The following is a 20,453-nucleotide window of genomic DNA, read 5'->3' as shown; positions in this document are numbered from 1 at the left end:
TTAAAAAGAGTGATCATAAGACAGACAAGGATTTTGGTGCAACAGTAATTTAATGGTCATCAGACATTTCTTTTGCACCAATAAAACCAGAGTAAAATTGATTAAAATGTCTTTAAAAGAGCACTGAAATGGCTGTAAAATTGCTTGGCAAAAACAGGCTAAAGAGTCTCTAAAAAAGGGGCAAGGAGGCAAAAGCTGTGTTTCCATCAGGGGGTCCAGTTTGATTCAGAATGGTTTGGTACGGTTTGGTACGCTAAAGCTCAAAATAGTTTGCGTTTCCACGGACACCTGGGCCCTCACTTGGTAGGCGGGCTGTAGAGGCGATGGATGTGAAGTCCCATGCAGCGTGAGTCAGCTGGTCCAGCCGCAGAGTTATAGGAAGGATGAGTGACAGAAACCACCAGGGAATAAGCATTAAACAGCTTTAATTCAGCTGAGAGTGCTTTTTAAAAACAAATACATCTTAATGATGTTAACAGCTGTCAGTGCAGCTCCTCAGCTGATGGAATACATGTACAGAGACGTTTTGTGTCGTAACTGCACATTTATATGTGAACTGATCTAGTCTATAACAGTTTATGCGACAAAATATGAAAGTTTAGAGCTGTTCTGTGAGAATTTGCCACAATAAAAATAAGGTCAAAGTTTAGCTGGTGTTAAAATCAAACTAGATTAAGTCAGAAATCCTGGGTGCCCTGATCTCATTTTAAAATAGGCTGACGCCCAAACTTTTACAAACATGTCCAACAACCACAGAGCGATGTTTTCACAGGTTACCTAAAGTAAGAGGTGGATTAATAACTAGTTGCAGTACATATAATCAACTGTTCTAAGGCTTCGTATTCACAAAACTAAAGCATTAGACCAGGTTGATGTGAGCCTTCAGGCTCTGCTTTGTGTACCTAAAATCAGGTCCAGGCAAACGTCAGGAAACTTGATTTGTGGCCAGGTATCAATATCCACAGACTAGGAAACAGTTTGGATCTCTGTTGAGTCCAAATATCCCCGATTTAGCAGATATTAGTTTTTGCCTGCTCCTCACAGCGCAGACTTCCGTGTTTTGCAGCCCTGAGCCAAGCAGCTGAGCAGCTGTGTCATACGCTGATGTGTCGTCAGTGCAACCCCCTGTTATTTTTTGTGTAGCTCCACCTTTTTGGTACGGATAGGTAAGATTGGTACCCCTACAGAAGGGTGCCGAAAAGTGGGGCGGTACGGGTCGTTTTCTTTGGGACCCTTTCCAACTTTTGTTCTATGGAAACGCAAAAAATGCTGTTCCGCATCAAACTGAGCCGGACCACTTGGTGAAAACAACCTATATTTAGGCACTATAAAACGTAATGAAGCTGAACCAGTCACTCAAGTGGGGCAGCATAAATGCATAGCAAAGCTAAGGCCACCATTATGTCTGAGGGACAGCATGCATCACATTTGTATCAAAGTATGCAATACGTTTATAATGTATGAAGCTGTAAAGTTGTCCATGTGTCTCTTAACCACTTGCTAACTTCACATCATGGTCAACCAGAATCACATCTGCTCCACCATCTTGGATTTTGGCTTTTTGACTGGTTACACAGTACCACAACAGTGACCAAATAATAGTAAAACAATAATAAAACATTCAGGTGTTTTAATACTGGATAAGATAGGCCCATTTATAAGTGTGTATGTGTGGGTGGTAGAGTGTTTTCATGGGTGGGCGGGTTTGTCCTCTGTGGGGAAAACAGAGATTGGCCTGTTAAAAATCTTATGTACACATGCTGTCCTAGTCTAAGTTTAAAAGAGAGCTCCAGCTGACTGGATCGCACTCTGGTCGGAGACATCATGGCACGAGCTGTGGTGCAATTCGTCCTCTTTGGGCTGCTGTCAGCTTTGGTTACCACACTTGCAGACAAGGTAGGAAACTTGCATACTTTGTAAAAGCTATAAGGAAGCAAAGTCAAGGAACTTAACCTGGTAAATTAAAACACATCTGAAGCTTTGGTGTGACTTTTTGGGAGGATCTGCAGCATTTGTCTGAAGTTTCCCCACACTGAACTTTGTCTCTGTTAGATACTAGCACTAAAATGTTTTTGCAATGTTTATGCAAAAATGTAAGCTTTGAAATGAAGTTGGCTACACTGATGCAGAAGGGAATTCTTGAAAGTTGGTGTTTAACAACACGACTCTTCATGAGTATTAGTGTGTGAATGTGTTTACACAGGGATACTGTTAGGACTATGCCCCCTTTTAGGGACACAAAGCTGGTCCCCATGATGTTAATCATTAAGTTAAGTGTAAGGGATAACAGGACTAAACCGCATGAAATGATCAGATAAAAAATAATCCAGGATGGGGTGTTTTTCTGCGTAAACCAATGACATTCTCCGATGCTACCCACCTTTGTTTTCATCATCATCAGATCTTTGGCTAGTCTGTCCTCTGTCAGAGGGATCAACAAAGTCATTTACTAATAATAGTGAAATGGGCTTCTGGTATTTGCACAGGATGACTGGGACATCTACAGCTTTCACATCAACTCAACAGTGAGCAGTCGTTATGCAACCACTGTCATCACAAGCCGTGTGGCCAATCGAATGGACGTGTCGAAGGAAGTAGAGTTTCAAGTCCGGATTCCCAAGAATGCCTTCATCAGTAAATTCAGAATGTTGGTAAAAAAATCATGACTCATCAATATTAACAGTTGACATAAATAAATAATGAATCATTTGTACCAACAAAAGGTTGTGATTGTTCCTCAGGTTTATTGATGGGCAGCCATACGATGGAGTTGTAAAAGCTAAGGAAGCGGCTAAGCAGCAGTACACTGATGCTGTGTCCCGAGGTCAGAGTGCAGGGATTGTCAGGTACATGATCAGTAGATGAGATCCTGCCAGGTGATTTCTAGAATGTATTTCTGTGTCCTTTGGGATGAGAGAAGAAAAAACAATATATTTTCAGCAGCAAATATTTTTCTGACCTTTCTCAATTTATTTTCTTATTTCAAAAAGGGGAAAACATGATTTAAAATGATCTGAAGGGCTTGACCTCCCATGAGAGGCCATCAGTATGCATTGTGTCATATAAGGGAGTTTGGGAACCTCTCCTTTAATGCCATTATCATCTTCTCTGTTGAAGCTCTGTTGGAAGGACTCTTGAGGAATTCAAGACTTCAGTAAATGTAGCAGCTCACAAAAAAGTCACCTTTGAACTTACGTATGAGGAACTACTGAAACGCAAGTTGGGCAAGTATGAGCTGCAAATCCACGCTCGACCCATGCAGCCTGTAAAAGACTTCAAGGTATGAATATCCTGTTCATTCATTTATTGGCTGATTGATGAGCCAGGGAAACATGACTGGAGTGACATCATACCCTTATCTGTTTCAATTCTCATTACTAGGTGGATGTGCACATAAACGAGGATGCTGGGATCAATTTCTTGGAGGTGAAAGGAGGACTGAGCACCAATGCCATGGCTAATGCCATCACCAAAACACTTGCAGACAAACAGGTACTGATAGAAAGAGTGCAATAGTGTGATCTTTGTTCAGTTGTTACCATCTTACCCAAACCAAAATGTACTATTCAGCTTTACAAACATAACGGCTCTATGATGGTATTCCATTCATTCTGGCTTACTGCATTATTCTCCAAAGGAGCTGATGAGGGAACGGGGCAATTTCTGACAGATGGCATGGTTGTACAACTATGTTGGCTTGATGCTACCACATAATTTCAATGGCCATTAAGGGGATAACTGAATTAGCGTTACAATCTCAGTTATCTTAGCTTAGGAAATTATCTATTTTACATAAAAGATAGTCCTTAAAAAGGATAATATTCTCTTATAGTAAATAATCAAAAGCATCATTTAGAGCCTCTCACTTGTCTAAATCTGCCGTGTCGGTTGTTTCCATTTTCCCCTTGTAATTTTCTCTCTACCAATCAACTTTCCCCTTCAAAACACACCACTGGCTGTGTGGTCATGTGACAGACTGCCAGGTGTTGCAAAGCATTCAGCCTGCTACAAGCTCAAAAAGATGGAAGTATTCTTTTTTTTATTCCAAGTCATGAGCTCTAAATGGATGCCTCAGGCAGTGTGGACTCACCTGTAAGCTGTGATCCAGCTGTCGAGGAGACTCTACAGGCGGTGAACAAGCTGAAGGCAGGGATAGTACCAGGTGTTTGCATGATCCAGCCTGAGATCGTCAAGGCGGGTGGTGAATCCGCTCTTCTGTGGTTGCATGCTCTCATCTGCTCCATATGGAGAACAGCCGTAATCCCTACTACTGACAGAGGGGCATTGCTGCTCTGATCTGGGGGGGAAAGGTGATGTGTAAGAGTGTAACATCTACAGGAGTATTAGACTTCTCTCAGTATCTGAGTGATACTGCTGAACAGGATCCATGATCCACTGCTCCAACACCAATGGGCTGAACAGTCGAGCTTTACACTTAAGAGGTCTACTGTAGTCCACATCCTGGTACTTCAGGTCTTCACTTATTCAAATGTTACAATATGCTGACTATGCACCACTCTAACAGTAAGCGTGCAGAGAGATCAGAGGGAGATTATGGATGGGTTTATCATGGAAGGCGATCTTCTGTGTGCCGCTATAACCTACCTGGATGGGCCACTGGAAGCTACACTGTCCCAGTCACTTCAGCTCACAGTTGCCCACATGTGCGTGAGGAGTGGGAGAGGAAGTGATACTCTCGTCATCCAGACTTACATCGCTCTTCTGCTGCAACATGTTGTCATTTCCTGAGCTGCGCAAATGTTTGCAATATGACAAAATGATTGTCAAGTTATTATATGTGGGATTTTTTGGCCTTAAGAGAGCAAAACTTGCGGGAATCAAATATTACGTGTGCGTTTCCTTCAATCCTGCACCAAGATTCAGGCCCTGTGTAAAGTTCAGGTTATTGTTATATTAATTTTTACCATACCGGCCCAGCCCTGTCTCAGCTACTCTTCAGTCTACTCTAAATGTATACTACTGTCACTGTGCCAAAAGGGTAGGTTGTAGTAATACTAATTGACACTTTTTTAACAAATTTTAGTTAAAAAAAACAATAACAAGAGGCAACAGTAGGCCTATTTCTCCTATTTATTCTTGATTTCTCCTCTAAATGTTCGGTGGGCTAGCACTCATTATTAACAACTGCTGCTGATTCTGGCCCATATCTTTCTATGTCATCTCAACTGATGTATGCTACTGTATGTCTAAGAGAATTTTTAATACAACTTTAAATAGTTGCCACCTGTATTTAGACAAAGCATAAGATTGAGCATGCTGTCAAAGGAACTCCTTTGGACAAAAGCAAAACCTTTACTTCCCTGTTTCCAGGCATGGCTGTATTTCTACCCAACAGAGGATCAACAAAAATCATGTGACAGCTGTGGAGAGCAAGGTATGAATGGAGATCTGGTCATCGTTTATGACGTCAACAGGGACATCTCATTTGGAGACATCAAGGTAAATCTCACCTTTACTAAATCTATTAGCAACATTAGCATAGTAGTTTTTGAATATAACATAATTTTCTAACCACTCAATGTCTGCTCTTACTTCCACTAGAAATCATCGGGGTACTTTGTTCATCACTTTGCTCCATCTAATCTTGCCCGAATACCAAAAAATGTGATCTTTGTCATTGATCAGAGTGGCTCAATGCACGGGAGGAAAATACAGCAGGTACAGTTTTATGAGAGTCTCAGTTTGTGACAAAATGGAACAGCAGAAGTGAATGCATTTTAATTTCACTTTGAGGCATTTAATTTATATGACTGAAGATTAAGAGATAAACATCAACTAAGTTTTATATAACGTCATGTTTGATAATCAAACATCCTTATTTGTGAATAATGTTTTTCACCAGACCCGAATCGCACTGATTCATATCTTGAACGACCTGGCAGAAGATGACTTCTTTGGTCTGATCACTTTTGATGACAGTATTTTTCACTGGAAACGAGAACTTGTTCAGGCTAATGAACAAAATGTGGCTAGTGCTAAAACTTTTGCACAGAACATTCAATCCAGAGGAGGTGAGTCTTTTTTAAATTTTGTATTTAGAGATACACTTTGGCAGCAAGATGCTAATATTATTTATTTTTCATTTTTCCAGCCACTGACATTAACCGGGCCGTTTTAGAAGGAACATCTATGCTAAACAGACATCCCAGAGAAGGCTCAGCATCTATCCTCATACTGCTCACAGATGGAGACCCAACCTCAGGTAACAATAACATCTATGCACTTTGAGGCTGCACAATAAATAAATCTGAACTTTATCATTGTTGATACAAGCACACACAGTAAGCACGTCCCGGAGGGTTGAGGTGTTGTCGATCAGTTCTCAATTATTTGGCTCAACTTGAGGCAGTCTTCCAGGTCAGCGCCTGGAATTTGATTTTTCTCCAGGGGGATTCTTACATTTCTGTGATGTCAGGGGAGCTGGCTCGGCTTGGGATTGCTGTCGCTGCCTTGTCTGAGATGAGGACCCCCTGGCATTGGCAAGACTAGTGTGGATAGAGAGACCTACAAGAGGTCCGGCTGTGTTGATTAATGCCATGCCGAGGGGGTGTCAGTGGCAATTTTGAGTCAACTGGCCCCCTTTATATTAGAGGTTAAGTCCATCAATGAGTATTTTCTGCATGCCAGACTGACCCATTCATTAGGATCAGTCTTATTCATTGCAGTCTATGCTCCAACAGTGAGTGAACTCTCTGCAAAGGAAGTGTTATACACCAGACTCAACTTGGTGGTAGATTTGGTCCCAAGGGTTGAAACCTTGAGGATCGCTAGATTGTGGTTCAAGTGACCTGATTCATGGTGCTGGACTTGGTTTTCCAACGATGGCATCACGAAGAAGGAGCCTGACCATGTACTTGTAGGTGGATGCTGGAGGCTGTTTAGGGACTGCACAGTTCTTTAGTAGTGACCATTGGCATCTGGTCACGACCCTGGAATTTCGGCTGAGGTTCCCCAGGATGGCTGACTCTGATCAAATCTGACTGGATGTTGGTCACCTTGGGGAGCCAGGTGTTGCACAGGCATATGTTGCACACTCTCATCTGCTCCTTATGGAGAACAGGTATCATCCCTTCCGACTGGAAGAGTGGCACTGCTGTTCCTACCTGGAAGGGAAAGGGAGATGTGTGAGAGTGAAACAATTACATGGGTATTACATTACACTCAGTGCAAGTGCTGATCACTTATCTGGACTTACTGATGATGCTGGGATTCTTGTGGGGGATCTTAACTTGCTGAGTGAGGAGCCTGAATGGTTGGGAATGCATGTCTCCCGGTCCAAAACAAAGATCCAGGCATTTGGGGATGCCTTGGATGCTGCCATTGAATAACTGTCTGTCATTTGTGAGAACATTTCCACTGTAGAGCAGTTCACCTACCTTCACTGACTGGGAGGCAGACTTGAACTTGTGCTTAGAGTGACTGAGCAAGACAGTGTGGCGTTCCCAGTATCAGAGCATGTGGACAAAACTCAGAGTATTTCAGTCCCTGGTGTTTCTGGTTTTTACTTTACTCTTCTGTGTCCTGGTTGTTGAATGATGGCCAGAATCACTAAATGGACTCCTTCATGACAACTTGTCTTCGACCCATCTATGGGTATCACTGGCAAGACTGTGGGTCTAATAATGATGTACTCAGAAGACCAGGGAGGGGAAGGATCAGCTGGGCCTAATCCAGCTCATCCACTTCGTGCTGGACCAGACACTGGGGGGAATGCATACATCATGGAGGGAGGATACCTGGAGAGATGGAACATGGGCCTGGTGTAGGCCTGAAGGATGGCCACAAGGAGGCTAGAGCAGTTCAGGACCAGGGTTGATGTGGCGAAGTGCTGAATCAGCATATGCTCCCACACCTCACCTGGCATCACTAAAGTCCAATTTTCCAAACTTACCCTAAATTCACAACAGATTAGTTGTTTGGTTTTACTGTGAATGGGATTTTTAGTAACTTTGCAAAGCAGAAAGCTCCAATCTGAAGGGACTGTATCTTGTCCAAGAATTGACTTGACCAGTCAGCATCATTTGACAAGAATGAGACAGTATCTACTAGCAAGGTTTAGCTGTTCTGGAAGCCGTTAGCAATAGCTGCCATCAGTGTAGCAATTAGCTTGGATGTAGCTATAGTACAGTGGCAGTTTTATTGGAACTGGACCACATTTTTTATAAGAAGAGCACAGAACTACACAGAGAGTTTTACATGGAGGAAAAGATGTTTTTGCTTGTCTCCCATCTAACCTATTGCAGTTATTCAACATGGCTTACAATGGCTGCCAGTGGAGCAGATGTAGATGCAGTATAACAGCAATTTTATCAGGTCTGGGCAGCATTTCTTTATTGAAAGAGTACCAAAGAACCACATCGAGAGCTTTTCTTGGTAAGGAAGATGTTTTTGCACTTGTCCTGACCGGCCTCAACCTTAGTTTTATCTGCCAACAAGCTCCACTGTTAATAAACTATGACAGCGCCTACCAGCCGAGCTCATGTTACTGATGGAGCTACACATGCCTCGTACCTCATTCTGTGTTGTCGCTCTGATTGGATTGTACTGTACAGTATGTGACAGACAGGATGTTCATCCAATCACCTTTCAAGAGTTTTTCTTAAAGTCCCTCCCTTCCCAAACACTTTGTATGGGTGGCTGTGAAATATATATTCCAATGAATGCATACGTGAATCAGTCTATCTGGCATATCAGGTTAGAACTTTAGTTCATTTTCAATCTTTGATTAATCTTGACCTTGGTCTTCTGTCTGCAGGTGTGACAAATCTGGAAGCAATTCAGTCAAATGTAAGAGAGGCCATCAATGGTAAATTCCCTCTCTACTGTCTCGGTTTCGGCTTTGATGTCAACTTTGAGTTCCTTGAAAAGATGTCACTGCAGAACAACGGTGTGGCACGGAGGATTTATGAAGACTCTGATGCTGATTTACAGCTGAAGGTACTTCCAATCACTACTGTAACTCTACCTATAATTTCCTTGAAGCACGTCTAGACACAAGTGGTTTCCTCAAACTGATGAATTTATTACAATTCCACACCGTGAAAACTAAAGAAAAACACATAGACAAAATAATGATTAACTCTTGTGAAAAATAAAGACAAATCATGATATTAAATGCTTGTAAACGCATTAGTAAACAAAATACAGACATAAAACATGAACATACCTCGTTGGCTGTGTGCTACCAAAAGGAATTAGGTTTCTTTTCTTCTTTTCAGCTACTTTTTACTCTTTTCTCTTGCTAAAAGTCCGTGCTTACTAATCTTGCAGCATAGCTTGTATCTGACTCCTTCGCGTTGCTTTTGTGACAGCCTGGAGTACCCTTTTGCACACACTTGACTACAGCGCCATCTGAAGGTGACGTGTAAAATTACACATAATAAAACAAACATTACAAGCCATGTAATATATAACAAGACATATACATGAGGCATAAAATAAAATGTGGCAGTTACACTACCACAAAGACTGATAAAATACTGTAGTCACTGTGGAAAAACTCATCATTCATGCTGAGTCCAAACTGTATTTCAACAGGGTTTCTATGAAGAGGTGGCCACTCCTTTGCTGACAGATGTGACGATGATTTATGAGGGTGGGGTTAATGTGACCCAGACTAACTTCAGTCAGTATTATAATGGCTCTGAGATTGTTGTGGCGGGTCAAATCACTGACAACAACATTGAAACCTTCACTCCACAAGTTATTGCCATTTCAGTAAGTACTTACCCCCCTCCAACAAGCTATACATTTCTTAGAGCTATTTAAAAGTTTCAGAGACACTCACATCTGAATTCCTTTGGACAATGACAGAGGAACACAAGGATGGTGTTTACGGAAACAAATCCTTCAGTGGAGTCGACTGGGACAGCGTCTGACAGTAACATCCAGAGGGTCTGGGCCTACCTCACAGTCAAACAGCTTCTAGAGAAAGAGTGAGTGTGATGTCAAAATCCTCAACATATATATATATATAAATTATATAACATCTTTCCTTATTATATATATATTGCCAAAAGTATTCACTCACCCATTCAAATAATTGAAATCAGGTGTTCCAATCTCTTCCATTGCCACAGGTGTATAAAATCAAGCACCTAGGCATGCAGACTGTTTCTACAAACATTTGTGACAGAATGGGTCACTTTCAGGAGCTCAGTGAATTCCAGTGTGGTACTGTGATAGGATGCCACCTGTGGAAGTCGTCCAGTCTTGAAATTTCCTCACTCCTAAATATTCCACAGTCAACTGTTAGTGGTATTTCAACAAAGTGGAAGCGATTGGGAACGACAGCAACTCAGCCATGAAGTGGTAGGCCACGTAAAATGGCAGAGCGGGGTCAGTGGATGCTGAGGCGCATAGTGTGCAGAGGTCGCCAACTTTCTGCAGAGACCTCCAAACTTCATGTGGCCTTCAGATTAGCTCAAGAACAGTGTGTAGCGAGCTTCATGGAATGGGTTTCCATGGCTGAGCAGCTGCAGCCAAGCCATACATCAGTAAGTGCAATGCAAAGCGTTGGATGCAGTGGTGTAAAGCACACTGCCACTAGACTCTGGAGCAGTGAAGACGCGTTCAAGGAGAACGGTACTTGTCTGACTGCATTGTGCCAAGTGTGAAGTTTGGTGGAGGGGAAATTATGGTGTGGGGTGGTTTTTCAGGAGCTGGGCTTGGCCCCTTAGTTCCAGTGAAAGGAACTCTGAATGCTTCAGCACATCAAGAGATTTTGGAAAATTCCATGTTCCCAACTTTATTGGAACAGTTTGGTGATGACCCTTTCCTGTTCCAACATGATTGTGAACCAGTTTACAAAGCAAGGTCCATAAAGACATGGATGAGAGAGTTTGGTGTGGATGAACTTGACTGGCCTACACAGAGTCCTGACCTCAATCCGACAGAACACCTTTGGGATGAATTAGAGTGGAGACTGAGAGCCAGGCCTTCTCATCTAAAATCAGTGTGTGACCTCACAAATGCGCTTCTGGAAGAATGGTCAAAAAATCCCATAAACACACTCCTAAACCTTGTTGGAAGCCTTCCCAGAATAGCTGAAGCTGTTATAGCTGCAAAAGGTGGACCGATGTCATATTAAACCCTATGAATTAAGAATGGGATGTCACTTAAATTCACATGCCAGTCAGGGCAGGTGAGCGAATACTTTTGGCAATATAGTGTATATATTATTTACCAGTTATGTATTAAAGAGCTTAAACCTTTACATTTTGATTTGATTAATTTATGATAAACTTTGTTGTCAGTAACACAGTAATAGTGAAAAATGACATGTGACCACTAAACTTGTCACCAATGGCAGATTGACTTTTCCAGAATTTACAATGTAATATAGATGTAAAAGTGGGCCTTCCATAATACTCATAACGTCACCGCCAAAATAGGTTTCTGATGTTTGATGGCAAATATGACTGTTCTTGTTTTATCAGCTACATCCAGCAGGCTTATTGCACACCTTTAACAGTAACTGGTGTTCTGTCCAGATGTGCTGCCTAGCTGAAAAATGCTACCATAGCACTGCTGTAGCAGAGGCTGTACTTATCTCCTATCAAATAATACTACCAGCACAGAATGCATTTAAACTAATTCACCACTTGCTTAACGAAACCACCACCCATTACAGCTGCAATGTAACAAAACAGGAAGCAAGTTTGATACTCTTTCACAAAACTTTTTAGACTTTAGAGGAAGTCAATCTGCACAGGTGGGTAACCCCCTCCAAATAAAACTCAGAGTACTGCACAGAGCTGCATGGTAGCATTTTTGACATGGAACACCAGCACAACAGCAGCTTACATGCAAGAAAGCTAAACCCAGAACAAAACAGGGTTCTGTATTTTCCCCTGAGGGTAGCTTTCATAAGAATACAAAATGTGTTTGTTTTTTTATTTGTAAAATGATGCCAGTACCTGGATACCTTAACTGTCTTTCTTCTTATTTTTTTTCTCTGTTCATCATACCATACACACAACTTGTACCTCAGACTGCGGCTCTCTGGTCCTGAGAAAGAGAACGCTAAGCAAGAGGCTTTGGAGCTGTCACTAAAGTACAGCTTTGTGACTCCACTGACATCCATGGTGGTCACCAAGCCTCCAGGGGAGAGTGCAGATGTGCTTCATAAGCCCAAGGAAGGTGAAACCGCACAGGACACACGCACCTACTCACAGGTTCCCATGCCCGGGCCAGCAGGTCCTAGTGGTGACGTTTGGCATTCTTTTAGTGAGTAACACAAATATGAGCAAAACATCAAACACAATAGAAAAAGAGTGTTCAAAGCATGTTTTCAGGATTTTGCTCTTTTTGGTAGAGCAGATTGGAAATGTTATACAATTTTAAGTGATGTAGTAACACAGAGGGAAAGCAGTTACTGAAATGTATTAATATAATTCCAGTGATAGTGAGCAAGTCAATGTGAAAATCAGAGAGCTAATTAATCAATATCAACTAAAAAGATCCATTCAGTCACTTTTATTCTTAATTCCTTGTGAATTAAGTGAAAACTTCTAGTGCTGTGAGTTGAATAAAAATCTAGATTTCTTATTTATTAGATAATGTTAACTAAATTCACTTAAACCTTTTCATTACATTCTGTTTTTATTGACATTTTACACAGCACCCACACTTTTTTGAAAATGGGGTTTTGGAAAAAAAAAAATAGGATAAGTGCACAAAACATGGCGTCATGATCTTGAATTAGTACTCAGTTTTGGAATACATGTGACACCTTTACTTGATATTATGATATTTAAGTGTTTTTTTTAATGAATGATAAATTGAGACAGGATCTACATCAAAGAAGACTTCCACAACCTTTATAAATGACTTTGAGTACTCATGTAGTGTTCAACCATTCTGTGATATGAGAAATGTCTGCAGTAACTTGAATGTGTAATGTTGTCAGATATAGCTTTAAAAAAATGTTTGTTAAAAGGGAAATTTACGTACATGACAATGAATATTCGTTGCAGATTCTGCTGCAGACTTTGATGATCATGACTACTTTGTCCATTTTGGTAAGTTTTTTTTTAAACTAATCCAGCTATAACCATTTTCTATCATTGAATTGATGATAAAATGAGTTGTTATAAACCATGACTGATCAGTTCACACAACCTAAAAAGGTTTGGGTTTCCTGAGTGGATACTCCTTGTAAAATTTCCCATCAACAACCAATGAATAGAAATTTTCCGAACACATTAATTCCATACAAATAGAACAATTTATGTTTATGTGATCCAAAATACTCAATGAAGGTTGTAGATCATTTTTAAAACACTTATTTACAATTTTTATTGTTAAATGTGCACCCAAACCAAGATTTTTCAGAAGATTTGGTGAGTATAGATATGTGCTGGTAGAAATAGATGTAGGCTCCATGAGAGGAGAAACACATGCCTTTATCCATGACCTGGCCCATCTGTGTTTTGACCACACAAAATTCACCATGGACAAGCACAGTCAGATTTTTTGGCTGAAAAAAGATAACAATGTAGAATTTACATATTCAATTTAAAGCTTTTTTAAAAAGGTCTTTGTGGGTTAAAATTTAAAATGGACTGCTTTCCTTTTAAATATGGACATGAAGCGGGAAAGACATTCGTGTTAAAAGTTAAGAGATGCATTCAAGTCTTTATACGTTACCTGCCCCAGATCATGTAAAACCATCTGAGCAAGAATCAGAAGAAAAAGAGTTTTCTTATCATGCTAGATTCAGTGGTCTTTTTTAATATCATCACTTTTTTTCTTCTAATTTTAAACAAATCATGACTCACACCATCACAAACCAGGACAACTAATGGCTAAACTCTCCTGTAACAATTAACCACCAATTAACAGAAGACAGATGACTTATTACCATCAGAAAGCCATTTAAATGTTTCAATGAGTTTATTCACAACTGAATTTATTTATTTATGTTTTTATTGGAATAAGACTAAGAAAATCCACCTAATAATGATTTTCATTGTTTTAGAGCGCTGCATGTCGTTTAAACAAGTGAGAGGACTTCAACATCGCTCTCTGGTTGAAAGAAAGTTAAATTAAGGCCTAAATGTCCTCCTTTCATCCAGTTTCTGAACTGCTACAGTCAATGCACCAGAAAACATTATTAGTTTGATACAGTTTTATAATTGTTTATGTCAGTGTTTAAAAGGAGTTACAAACTTGTAAAAGTTGTAAGGACATTACAAATATTTGTCATCATTTGGTGAAATTAATTTAAAACCTATAAAACCTCAACTCACTTTGTTTTCATGCAAATATGAGAGGTCAGTGAAAACTTTTATTGTTGACCTGAGGTAACTTGAGGAACCCCTTTCACTATTTTTTGTTCAATACATGGAGTAATTCAGTTCAATTCAGTTACAAGGTTGTAAAATATTTTATTTCATGTTGAAATGCTCAATACTCATTTATTTCTCTAAGCTGTAATGTTATTTAGGCCGTTGTTAACCTTGCAACAATTCAAATGTGCTGCACAATTTTTGTCACAAGGTGTCATCAGTGAGCAAAGTTTCAACTATGACAGAAGTGAGTAGAAGAAGACTCTGTTGTTGTTAGCAGTCTTATGTTAGCAACAAGGAGAGAAACTGTAGCATTGTATCAGCAGCCAGAGGAAGTATTGAAGGCAAGTTACAGAGATTTAGTTGTCTTGTTTAGTTTAAAATAAAGAAGAAAAGACTGGAGAAACTTCTGTGCACACATGTCTTGGCTGCAACACTAAAGTCATCATTGCAGCACTTTTGGGCCTGCATGAAGGTGAAGTTATGAAGCTCTGGTTACACCAGAAGAATGAACCCTAGATGCTAACATTGATTTAACTGATTGGAAGTATTTGAATAAATCTGGAGGAAAGTCATTAGCTTGTGGGGATGTGTGGTGGACTTTAATTTGGTTTAGCTTTTAATCTAGCTGCACATAATAAATTTAGTGGAGCTAGGTCCAACATGTTGACAGCACTGGGCATCATTACTGAGATGTTCTTGCCAGTGATAATAAAGGGAGAACAAATATTTGAGATAAATGAGCAGTTATATCCTGATAGTATTGTCTCTAAAATGTTGTTAAAGTGAGAACATGATACTTGATTTATTTGATTGTTCACGTGAATGTCAAAGAAGAGTGTTTAATGCCTCTGCCCAAAAGAAAAAAAAAAAACAAAACATTTTTTCTGATGACAACCATTTTGAGAGTTTTCTTTGAATGTGTGACTCTGTATGTTCCTCAGCGGCTCCTCTCTCTCCCAATTTACATCATATGCGCCCTGCAAGTCCTCCTGTCAGATTTGCACCTCCTCTTCCAGCCCGCCCTCCACCTCCTGTTCCAAATCCAGTTGTTCATGTCACCCAGTTTTTACGTAAAACTGAGAACCAGGCTCTCCCACTGTGTTATAATGTCAATGGAAACATCAATCTTCAACTTCTTTACCATCCTAACGGAGGTCAGTAATGTTTCTTCATGTGCCATCATTAATCCTAAAAAAAACCAGCCTCATCAGTGGAACTTTGATATTTCACCCTTTCTTCTTCTCCTCTTCTCGTCATTTACTTTTTGTCAGTCATAAATCATTGAACACTGTGTGTCTTCATCTTGTATGTTATTACAAATCAAACAGGTTTATATTGAGTCTTTAATAAAATGGCTTTATCATACTGTACAGTTTATGCATTTAAACAAAAAATAATGCAGTGGATCCCAATGTATAATCAGGAGTTCTTGTTGTTTTGTTAATGCAGTTTAAATCACAGAGAAATTGAATATAATACAGTATTAGTCTTGTTGCTGATGGACTTGTTTGTTCTTGTATGTCATATAGAGACATCAGTGTTATTTTGGATCTGACCCACAACCAGTTAAAACTCCTCAGTGTAGCTTTAAGGAAAGTATCTGTTTCTCCAACACTTTCTTTTGCTCTAGAGCTGTTAGTGAACGGTGAGCTCGATGCATCACTGGGAGGATTCAGAAGGATTGCCATCCACACAACTACTGCAAAGTTTGAGCTTGAAGGCCTGAGAATCGTTGTACAAGACCCGCAGGGCAGAGCTATCTATCTTCAGGAGGATGAAGTCATTACTCGTGATAGGTGAGTTTGCATTGTTATCTCAGGAATGGTCTGAGTTTATATGAGGACTTAAGTCCTGGATTTGTGTATACTTATGCTTCCCAAAGAGTTGAATTCTATTTGTATGAACTCTTTCTCTGGCTGGTAAGAGGTTGGTAATGTAAGTTAAAAATGGCAGCATAAGATAACCTGTCCTTGGGTGGTCCCAGAATGCACATGTGCCCTGGGGTCGTGACCTTCATGAACTCAGAAATGCACTTTAAAAAGTTTTTCTCCCTTGTTATGAGAAATTCATGAGACAGGAAACACAACCGATGGCCACCACCATGACAAGACATATCCCTTTACATTTATAAAAATTAAGAATTTCTCTTTCTTTGAAAACTCTAGGAAATACTTTAGATAAGACCTAAGCTAAAAAATATACAGCATATGAACAGATGGTATGCACTGATGTCACTTTCAGAGAGCAACACCACTGCTCAGTCAGGCTCAAAATGGTCTGAAACACATCCGTCTGCTCACTCTGCCTGTGATGTCACATCGTACCCTATCTAGTCATTTTTAAAATTGATATTGACATTTGAGTGCAAATATTCTACATATTGTGTCTTTAACATCTTCATACAAAGACAGAGTGAAAAATATAACATATGAAGAACAATATTTAACATTCTCATGACTGCATTTGCTTTTTCAGTGTAAAAATATGTAAATAAACCCTTTCTTATTTACGTCAACTGAAATGCTTTTAAATGTAAATGCTCTGTCATAACCTTAGATTCTAAGTACAAATATGGTATGTTTATCTATTTACTCATGACATTGCCTCTCTGGTGTCTACAGAGTTGCCTGTGGTCACATTCAGCTGGCTCCCTTAAAACAGTGGACTAGAAATGTCATATGTCTTTGAAGTCCCTGCAGAGTTATATAAAAAAAAATCTGTATTTTAGGTTTGTTTAATGACAGGTCACTGTGTTATGAACCACCATGCCAAATTTCAGTCATGAAAAACATCTAAAAGTTTTTAAAAGTAAGCTTGAAAATCATGAAAAAGGCAGTAATGTCTGCATTAGGATGGTGTGGAAGTGTCAGTCTAATGAGCAGAAGCCACACCCACTCATGAGAAATGGGATCCTTTCAAATTAAAAAAAATGCTGCAACCCAAATGGAGAAATCATCTGTCTGCTCAGTCTAGAGTTATCACAGATTAGTGTTAAAAAGTCTGTTCATTTTCTCATTCTGTATTTAACTCATCAGGTATTCCTAATATCTCATTTTCTGAGTTATGCCCCTCTCATTTATGAGATATTTGTTGTTAAGCTGCTGCCTTAAACAGTCAACTTCCTGATGTTGCTCTTGAAAATTAAAGTCTTAACAGATGATTAGCATTGGGGGCTTTTATTTTGATAGAATCGACAGGAACAGACCGTGTCTATCATCAAGTACTTAACTACACATTAGCATTGCTACGCCAACAGACGTGTGGAATAAAGCCACTTCTGCTGGAAGAGAGACAGTCACAGTCTGCTTCTTTAAATCGTCCTGGACTAAAGTCAAGTGAATTATGGATTAAAACACACCTTCAGCAGGTAAGATGTTTGTTCCTGCTGCATCTGGTTCAAGTAAAAAATAGACGAGAAACTCTAGCAATAGACGTTCTGGTGAACTCTGATCAGCTGCTAACTGGCTATGTGCCAGAGCGAGACAGAAGTTGGGGATTCAATTTACTGTTTTCTGGCACAAATATCTCAAATAGGATACTTTCAATGGCCCACAGCCACCATGCAGATTTTGGGGAAATTTACCTCGCAATGAAAAATGAAAAACATAGCATGTAAATGACTGAGCTTTCAGTGAAGACAATGCCCTACCCAAATTAAACCAAGACAGGAAAGGAAAAACTTTCTGACAGTCTAAATCCAGAACTCATTCACATGTAGATCTCAGTGTTTTAACATGTTTACAGCAACCTTATTCCAACATCTCTAGTGTGTTAAGACACAATGTTTGGATTTCATTTTACAGGAACTTAAAGCATGAAAAAAAAATCAAATAAAAAAGTCTTTTCAGAATTAAAGACTAACTAAGATTCAGCTGATCATGCTGCACAGGACTTCAGAAAAAGCATGACCTCAACTTTTAGAGGCAGCCTTTAGTGAACACACAGGGAACTGCAGGTTTGTTTTGGTGTTTTTTGCATTCCTTGTTGGTGTCATTTTTGAACACAAGAGTTTGCTGCTGGATTTACCTTTTGCCTTTCTTGGCAGGACAACTGAAAAGAGGCAGGAAATGTGGAGACAAGACAGAGGGGTAGACATGCATCAAAGGTCAAGGCTGGGTGTCAAACTGGCAGCTGATGGGACCATAAGGACTCTAGTATCTGTACTCTGGGTGCTTGTTCAACTAACTGAGCTTAACCTGTGCCCCATGAATCCCTTTTTTAACACCATTCTTGAGCAGTAGCAGCCGTCTGTATACTCTCAGGATAACCTGAACCCAATTCAAGGTGCCTGTTAGAGCTGTGATATTTACACCTCTGTTAGGTTTCTCCTTCACCTTGAACGTCCCAGAGGTGTAACAGGGGGACAAAGCGGTCCCCTCTTTGTACCATCTTCACATCACACTAACAGATGGGCTCACATAATATCAGCTCATTGGGGTATCAGTATGACTGTTCCAAGGCAGTTTCATTACATCAGTACTGCAGAAATACTGTAAAACACCTTATGATTTCAGAATACTCCAATTTAATGTAAAATAGTATTTGCAGCTGACATGGAGACTAAAGGTCTTTTAATAAATGTAAGAGAATATGCTTTCTTTTCTAGTGTGACAGTGATCAGACGGCCCAAAGAAATAGATTTTGTAAGCGGAGACACACGGATCGTCCTCTTGATTCATGAGAAAAGTGGTCTTCGTTTCCTCTGGCCTGTTATCAGACAACAGCCGACAGACGGAAACCTCACAGGGATGTTAGGTGGGTGGATTTATTTGCTTGAGTTGATATCAGCGATACGAAATAATCAACAAATGTTTTCACACTTGTTATTGAGGGAGATATTATTCACTAAATACAAATATATTTCGGCATGTCTCTGAAAGTGCCGCCTTTTCTACTGAATTTGTCCCTCTCTGTGTTCAGCCCTTGGTCCAGCAGTTTATGAGGTGATGCAGGAAAACCCGACCTTTGCAAATCTTAAAATCCAAAACATCGAGATGCAGGCTGCCAGGTTTGTTTCATTCTGTATTACGATGAAGTAATCATGTTTAAAAGTGCTTCAACCTTTCAAGCTCTAAGCTGTTCTAACTATTTTGTCTTGCCTGGGCTTACTGTCTTAAAAAGCTTTTAAACTTTAACACTGTGGTGCACAGTCAAGCTCCGATAGACAAATATAAGATCTTTTATGTTATCATTTGCAGATCCACTGCTGCTGACTACAGTATCCCCTCTGCTCCAATGCTGAACTGCTGGCTCGTCACCTCTGAGTTCGCCCTACAGCGGTCCATGGATGGGTTCATTGTTGCACAAATTTAACTTGGAAAAGTGATGAATTCATGAAAAGATTGATGTAAAAACATGCTGGACAGTGACTCACCTTAGAACAATCTTTTGAAACTTTCAGTAATCAAACTTGTCCTATATCTTTGGTTGCCTTGTGTAAACTAAATGAATAAATATTACCCTGAAGAAATGGTCAGTGTTCGTTTGAGTGTTGTGTGTGAGGATTTCTGGTGGGATTTGTTCTACAGATCAACAAGCAAACAGGAAGACATATTCAAGTGACATATGAGTTTATTCTATCCTGAATTTATTACAGATCAAGTCATCTCTCCAGGAAAACTACTGTCAGCTGCTACACAAGTAAAAACACTTTGACATTACTTTTGTAGAAATCTGTTTTCTCTTTGACATTAAAGAGGATTTTTTTTTTGGTAAAATTTTATCAAAAAGCTACATTATGTTGACCATGACTAATTTATTAAAGGGCAAAACACAAAATGGGTTGAATACTTATTATAGGCACTGTTTGTGCAGAAAAGTCAACTTGTTCTATTTTTACCCTGCCAAGGAGGTTATGTGATCGGGTGGGTTTGTTCATTTGTTAGTTTGTTAGCAACATAACTCAAAAGGTTGCGGACGGATTTTGATGAAATTTTCAGGAAATGTCAGAAATGGCATAAGGAAGAACTGATTAGATTTTGGGACTGATCCAGATAATCCATCTGGATTCAGGAATTTTTTAAAGGATTCTGTACTTTGGGGAGATAGGGCTAATGGCGGAGATCTGTGCTGTTACCACTTTACACCAGAAGATGGCGGACATGAGTAACTTCAATCCCAACAGCATTTTGGGTGTGT

The 20,453-nt window shown here is 39.8% G+C and overlaps 1 protein-coding gene across 1 annotated transcript; it reads left to right on the top strand.

Annotated features, from left to right (window-relative positions):
* Positions 1-1,782: 1,782 nt before the first annotated feature.
* LOC121506904 (inter-alpha-trypsin inhibitor heavy chain H3-like) lies at positions 1,783-19,781 on the top strand. The gene is made up of 19 exons (XM_041782930.1): positions 1,783-1,896; positions 2,487-2,647; positions 2,742-2,846; positions 3,118-3,280; positions 3,382-3,492; positions 5,332-5,460; positions 5,563-5,679; positions 5,864-6,032; positions 6,113-6,223; positions 8,777-8,958; positions 9,559-9,738; positions 9,835-9,956; positions 12,014-12,249; positions 12,999-13,043; positions 15,257-15,469; positions 15,946-16,111; positions 18,922-19,070; positions 19,236-19,323; positions 19,514-19,781. Exons 1-19 carry the CDS (start codon positions 1,825-1,827, stop codon positions 19,626-19,628), a joined length of 2,634 nt encoding a protein of 877 aa, XP_041638864.1. The 5' UTR covers positions 1,783-1,824; the 3' UTR covers positions 19,629-19,781.
* Positions 19,782-20,453: the final 672 nt, after the last annotated feature.

This window comes from Cheilinus undulatus, linkage group 3 (assembly GCF_018320785.1).
Source record: "Cheilinus undulatus linkage group 3, ASM1832078v1, whole genome shotgun sequence".
Classification (NCBI taxonomy): domain Eukaryota; kingdom Metazoa; phylum Chordata; class Actinopteri; order Labriformes; family Labridae; genus Cheilinus; species Cheilinus undulatus.
This window is presented reverse-complemented; position numbering and strand designations above follow the sequence as displayed.